The sequence below is a fragment of the Bison bison genome, unplaced genomic scaffold, assembly GCF_000754665.1.
Source record: "Bison bison bison isolate TAMUID 2011002044 unplaced genomic scaffold, Bison_UMD1.0 scf7180017864035, whole genome shotgun sequence".
In the NCBI taxonomy this organism is placed as follows: domain Eukaryota; kingdom Metazoa; phylum Chordata; class Mammalia; order Artiodactyla; family Bovidae; genus Bison; species Bison bison.
This window is the reverse complement of record NW_011494607.1, coordinates 8,507,577-8,514,603: the sequence shown is the minus strand read 5'-3', so window position 1 is coordinate 8,514,603 and position 7,027 is coordinate 8,507,577. Positions and strand designations below refer to the sequence as shown.

At 45.6% G+C, this 7,027-nt stretch overlaps 1 protein-coding gene across 2 annotated transcripts in view; it reads left to right on the top strand.

Annotated features, from left to right (window-relative positions):
* Window positions 1–1,384: 1,384 nt before the first annotated feature.
* Window positions 1,385–7,027, top strand: part of GABRR2 (gamma-aminobutyric acid (GABA) A receptor, rho 2) — a 39,458-nt gene continuing 33,815 nt past the window's right edge. For both annotated transcript variants that reach the window (XM_010834702.1, XM_010834701.1), the window contains exon 1: window positions 1,385–1,694. In XM_010834702.1, the coding sequence (XP_010833004.1) occupies window positions 1,507–1,694 (188 nt within the window). In that variant the 5' untranslated portion in view covers window positions 1,385–1,506. The remainder of the gene's footprint in view (window positions 1,695–7,027) is intronic.

The window sequence follows — 7,027 nt, the reverse complement described above, 5'->3', positions numbered from 1 at the left end:
CGACCTCACTGACTATAGCCTGCCAGGCTCCTCTGTCCCTGGGATTCTCCAGGAAAGAATACTGGAGTGGGTTGCCATGCCCTCCTCCAGGGGATCTTCCTGACCCAGGGATTGAACCTGCACCTCTTGCATCTCCTGCATTGGTAGGCAGATTCTTTACCACCTGGGATTCTAGTGCCACTTGGGAAGCCTTATGACCCACCAGACCTCCCTCCAATCTAGAGTCCTAGCTTTCATTGAATTCTTTCACCTACTCTGAACAGTCACCATTGCCCTTTGGTGATAACTTGACTATCTCATTCTTCCCTGTTCCCCTCCCTTAGGGCAGGACCTCATCCTCTTTTATTATGACAATTTTTCTGACCTGTTACCAGTGAGAAGTTCCTGAAAAAATAAAGTGGATCATGTCCTATCACTTTGCTTAAAGAGATCAAAAGAACTGCTTTTGATTCTTTCCTAAGAAAACCCTAATGCTGTTTCACTTTTACCTACTGTTCCTTCTGGCCTCCATCCCCACCTATAAGGATGTCTCCCACAGTTGTCGTGTCCATTCCCAGGATGCAGCAAGCAAGCAATAAGTAGTTTTTGTTTTGTTTTTTTGTTTTGCTCCATGTGGAATCTTAGTTCCCTGACCAGGGATCGAACTTGCTCCACTGCAATAGAAAGCTTGGAGTCTTAATCACCAGATCACCTGAAAAGTCCCCAGTAAGTAGTTTTTAAACATTTTCTTTGGTTGAGTAGATGAAACAACCATGTGTATCTTTTCACTTCTAATGTTCGTAATTCCATATTCCAGGATAGGGATCAAGCCTCACTGATGGCAACATTATACCTTTTAGGATGAAAGATCAGCATTAGTCTAGTGTTCCTGCTAGGAAGATGAACTTACATAATCACCAGTTCTCCTTCGGTTTATGCTTTCTTTCAAAATCAAAATGCATTTTATACTTTGATAAGATTGGGAAAAAAAAAAAAAGGGGTGTGTATTTGGGGAAAAAAACAAGCACCCTTGTCCACAGGCAAAGCCCAGGCTCTTAGCTCAAGGAATAAAGCAAGTCTATGGAAACAGGTCAATCTCGTGTTTGCTCAGCATTTCCTGGGCGCTCATCTCTGTGTCCACAAGTCCTTCCTGCAAATCCACTCAGAATCCAACCTGCTCCCTGGTGCATGTGACAGACTGGTTTTATGTCACCAGCGAGATGGATTAATGATTTCAGCAAAAAGCTGGCATGTTCAAGAGATTTAATTTTTTTTTTTTTTTATGTAACAGTTTTAACCAAAGCTCTACTAGGACACAGCGGAAGCTGAGTTTCACAGGAGAACCAACTTACTAATAGCCAATCACTAAGTAGCAGGGAGGGCAAAGCCTTGCTGTTGGTGTCACGACAGCCCAAAGGGGTGGGAAGTGGGTTGGCACAAGCCTCGGTATCAATATTAGGTCGGGAAACTCAGCCAGGCCAGCCATGCCCTCCTCACAGCACCGGCTCGAAGCAGCAGACCAACTCAATGGTTAAGCCTGGGGGTATCTGCCCTGCTGCGGGTCCCTGGAAGGCAGCTTGCAGCATAGCAGACATTCACAGGATGCCTTATTTTTCAAGACTCATTTTGTTTTTGTTTTGCTTGGTGGTTCTTGTGGAGAGCAGAAAGCCCAAGAAGAGGAGATGGACAGGGCAGCTGGAAACGTCCAAGCCAAGGTAAAGCCACGGGCAGGATGGGAGGTAGGTCACTGCAGGTGGCAGCTGCACTCGGTGGGACAGCTTCCAGGAGGGCTGGGGGTCAGGCCGTCCGTCCTCCTGGAATCTCCTTTCCAGTCGGAGGGAGATGGGCCTCTCACTGGGCTCAAATACACTATCGTGTCACCAGGCGTGAGTGACCAGGCTGGGCTTTCATTCTGATGTTTGTGTTCCTTCAAAGCATTCCGATTTAAGGCAGGTAGCTGAAGACTTAGTGGGTAAAGCATCTTTGTACTTCTCAGACTGTGCTGCTTTGATTCTCGGGATTACATCCTGTAGGGACCATAAATGGCTTACTAAGTAATTACCTCAACAATTTTTTTTGAGGGGAACGGTATATAGGAATTTAGTTTGAATTATGAAGAAAACATGTAACTGAGAGTTGTTTTCCTTAAATTATTTGATTGGTAACAGTTTTATAATGGTTTCAGGTATCATTTCACTGTTTTGAATCTTAGAAAAGGTGTTTGAAATTTGCTGCTGCTGCTGCTAAGTTGCTTCAGTCGTGTCTGACTCTGTGTGACTGCATAGAGGGCAGCCCAACAGGCTCCCCCGTCCCTGGGATTCTCCAGGCAAGAACACTGGAGTGGGTTGCCATTTCCTTCTCCAGTGCATGAAAGTGAAAAGTGAAAGTGAAGTCGCTCTGTCGTGCCGGAATCTTCGAGACCCCGTGGACTGCAGCCTACCAGGCTCCTCCGTCCATGGGATTTTCCTAGCTTAACAGAAATATTTGTGTGGACAACAGAGAAGGCAATTTTGTGATGTAAGGGAAACATTCCAAGAAAAACTGGTTAGGCCCAGAATGTGCACTCATTATCACAAATCAAGTTCCTTGATATGTGTTTTGAACTGATACACCAAGCACGATACTCTAGGTCTGTTCAGCACAAAGGAAAGATCAAACAGCTAAGATGTCCACATCATGTGTGAGGTGTTACACACCTGTTTTCCACCCTACTAGGCACTGTGTGAACTAGTGATTATGAATATAAGCTAATATCTTGAGGTACATTTTCTAGGCCAGTGGTCTCCTTTTTAAAAAATGTTTTTCATCACATCAGCTTTCAGATTTTAGTTTCCCAACCAGGGACTGAACCTGGGCCCTTGGCAGTAAGATCACAGAGTCCTAAACACTGGACTACTAGGGCATTCCCTAGTTTCCCTTTATAATCATATACCACTATCAGTGACAATTTTTTGAAACTGTACTTCCAGTATATATGTGTGTGTGTGTGTGTGTGTATGCACAAATTGCATACATGTATTATTATAAATATGTATATTAAAGCTTGATAGCTTTGTTTTTAGATAAAAACTAATTGTAAATAATAGTTACAGTCTCTATTTCCTGCAACCCAGTGGACTATCTTGAGCCCTCCACGCGTGCCCCTACTTTAGAGACTGCTGCTCTGGGAGACGTGAAGACTCTGTGGAGTCTAATACCACTCAGTCAGAAAGCAACCAGATACAAATTGACCAGAATGATGGAAAAGAAGCAGCACTCTTGAGGGCTCATTCTGGTAACACATAACCCAGGATCCAAGGCTGTTGAACTGTAGGAATCTCAGAGGTCACTGGATCCAGCAATTCCCCTGAGTTCTAATTCTGTAAATGTGAATAGGTGTTGTATGAAAAAGAGGCTCCAGGGTCAAATAAGCTTGGGAAATCCTGGTTTAGACCATTTTAAACAGGTACTTTTACTATGTAAATAGACACTGTGTATTTGAAGAGGGGGATAAATTACACAGAGGTTATCCAAAAAAAAAACACACCACTTTTTTTTGGACTATCCTGTGGGTTTCATATTCCACAGAGAACACATGGGGAAACACTGCCTCATTTTACAGAGGCCAAGACGTCAGCCTGAGTAACTCCTGCAGTTGCTAGTGGCTTGTCGGGACCAGGTCCTAGGACCCTGACTTATTCAGGTTGGAAGGAAAGCTTCGTCTGAACCTGTCTATTCTCTCCAGTGGTGCTGGGTTCAGCACGAGCCCCTCTGGGACCCTCAGGGATTCCACTCTGCAACCTGGGCAATTACAGCATCTCTGTCCCTCCTCAGAAGACCCACAGTCTCATTCCCAGACACCTGCTTGAGCTTGTGGACAGACTGAATTTATTTAAAAAAATTTTTTTAAACTGTAGTATAGTTGATTTTCAGTATTATATTAGTTTCAGGTATAGAGCATAGAGATTCAAAAATTTTATAGGTTATACTCCATTTATAGTTATTATAAAATATTGGCTATATTCTCTGTGCTGTACAATATACCCTTGTAGCTTATTTACTTTATACATAGTAGTTTGTACCTCGTATGCCCCTACCCCTCTCTTATCCCTTCCCCTTCCCTCTCCCCACTCCTAATCACTAGTTTATTCTCTATATCTGTGAGTCTATTTTTTTTTGTTATATTCACTAGTTTGTTTTATTTTTTAGATTTTGTATTTGTCTTTCTCTTATTAATATTTCACTTAGCATAATATCCTCCTTTATTCCAACTTCTCCCGGCTGTTTTGCCATGCATGTTGTTGCAAATGGCAAAATTTCATTCTTCTTTTTATGACTGAGTACTGTTCCATTGTAATACATACCACATCTTCTTTATTCATTTGTTATGGACACTGAGGTTGCTTCCACATCTTGACCCTTGTAAACAATGCTGCTATGAACACTGGGGTGCATGTATCTTTTCAAATTAGTGTTTTTGGTTTCTTCCACCCAGAGTGAAACTGCTGGATCATATGGTAATTCTAGTTTTAATTTTTTGAGGAAACTCCATACTGTTTATTGATGAATTAAATCTGACCCTTAGGAATGAGAACTTCTTGAAATCTGTCCCATAAGGTGGTAATGTGGGTGAAAAGATGAACATACATCATTCAAAGAATATAAAATCATTATTGAGCAGAAACCGGGAGAAACAATAGAGAAAAGTCGTATCAGGAAACATGGTTCCAGGCCTTTCTGCAATCCACCAGGGCATGTGCACACTCAGACAATCACAGAGTTACGTCTGTGTGTGAAAAATTTCAGCCAAATATTTGACGAAAAAGTACTTTCATTATTGACACAAGAGTTAAGCTATACTGATAAATAGGAATAAAATGACCTGACCCTTTCTCCTTACTGTCGTAGAGCATTTCATCTCTGTGGAATAGCTCCTTCTCTTAGATGTCCCATTCACACAGACACACATACACACACACCCCACACACTTGGTCTCACATACAGTCATACATTCACATGTAACACATATGGTCACACTCACACATACCGTCACACAGACGGACCTCTTCCAACCTGTCAACCTTCCCTGTGTCACTCCAGCCAACACACCCTCACAAAACAATTATTCTGTCCAGCAGCAGCTTTTTCAAAACTGCTTCCAGTTTTCTGACCCTTTGTGTCCCTTTTTACTGACTCACTGCCAAGGGAGCCTGTTTGCTCTTGGCTCTCTGTTTTGTTCTGTTCTTCCGACCTCTCAGCCTCCCAGCTTTATTCCAACTTCTTCCCATCCTGCTGCCTAAGGTGGCCCCCTGAGCACATGACTGCTTCCCTGCCAAGAGAGGCCCTTCTCTCTTGAGATCTGAAAATACAACAAGACCTGGGAGTTTGGGCTCTGTCCTGATCACACTGTCTGGCCTCTCCTGGTCCCAAAGCCTGGGGTCCCCTTTCATTTTTCCTTCCCATTTGCTGCCCCCTTGCTTCGCCTGCACTTGACCACCCTTCTCTCTGTTTGCATCGTGGCTCCAAGGCTGGACCCTTCTCTCTCACTCTCCCCAGTGACCCTGCCCCTTCTCAGGGGTCTGTGGGGTTGGGAAGTCAGGGAAAACCAGGTTGGGGGCCTGCTTCTGCCGCTTGCTGGTTGTGTGGCCATGTTTCCTGATCTTTCTGAACCTCATTTCTCCAAATAGAATGAGGGGGTGACCGCAGCTTGGGGCCTGTGAAAGGAGGGGTAACTCAAGGGGGTGTGGTCATTATGACTGCTGTTATGATTGCAGCAAATAACCCTCAAAACGATGGCACTTGCCCTGCTTCTCAAGGTGGAGTGAACACATTTTTCTTCTCTCCCCCTTTCACTGGATTTGAGGTTCTGTGAAGATTCCCAGCCTCGCAGCTGAGGCCCAACATACTGCCCCTGGAGTCTGGAGTGGGAGGGCTCGGGCATTCGAACTAGGGTAGGCACCCATTGTGAAGGATGGATGCAGGGCGTCCAGCTCACACAAACAGCCCAAGCCTTGGGGTATCAGCAGCCTGAGTTTTCAAATGACTGGACCTTTAAGAAAAATATTCCATCTCCTCTGAACTGCACTGGGATGTCAATCTCCCTCTCCCCAGCATGCTGGCATATGAGGACTTCCGCTGCCCTAATCCGCCCCTCCAGAGAAACTGTGCTGACCCGGAGGGATTTGCTCCCTGCGAGGCAGAGGGGGCAGCGAGCTGGCTGCCCTCACAATTTAATGTCCGTGATGGGCTAAGCCCTCAGGCTGAGCTCTGCCTCCCACCATCCTGGGATGTCTTTGCTTAGGCTTCTGAACAGCTTCCCAGGGGCTGCCGCGCAGGGAACCATGCCTGGTCCCGCTCAGCTTCTTGGGGAAGAGACCCAGGAGGGCGGCAGGTCCTTGAAATGACCTCTCTGTGACCACACAAGCTGCTAGGGAACTGACTGAGGTCCCACCTTCCAGCTAAAGGACAGGAAGAGACCACTGGCCTCTCCTCAGAGCGTGCAGCTGCAGCCGCCTTGTCCAAAAGCAAATTTGACAAGGCTTCTTCCTCCAGCACCCTTCCATGTTTTCCTTCAGCCTTTGGTTAGAGATAAAATTCTTCACAGCATCTTCAAGGCTCTCCCTGGCTGAGCTCTGCAACCTCAGTCTGTCCATTTCATCCTCACCCCTCCTACCCTTTCTCCAGTTTCATATAATGGCCCACCCTTACTTCAGCTGGGTCACCTTGTACTTAGAAGTTCTCAAACTGTGGACATGTTGAGTTGAAAAGCCTATAGGATACCCAGATGGGAATAACTAGTTAGTAGGATACAAAGGTCCGGGGCAAGGGACATGGGTCTCGGAATCATCAGTAAGTGAATGCCAGCTGAAGCCATTGCTTCACACACAGAGAGTGCTGAAAGGGAGAGAAGGTGGCTAAGACAGGGCCCTGGGGAAACTGGCATGAAAAGAAGGGGCTGAGGAGGGAAAAAAACTGCAGTGGAGATGGGAGGAGGGCCAAGCGCTCTGTCCTGGAAGACGAGGTTTCCAGCAGAGGCTGGTCCTCCCTGACCTTCGGCAAGGGCACCTTT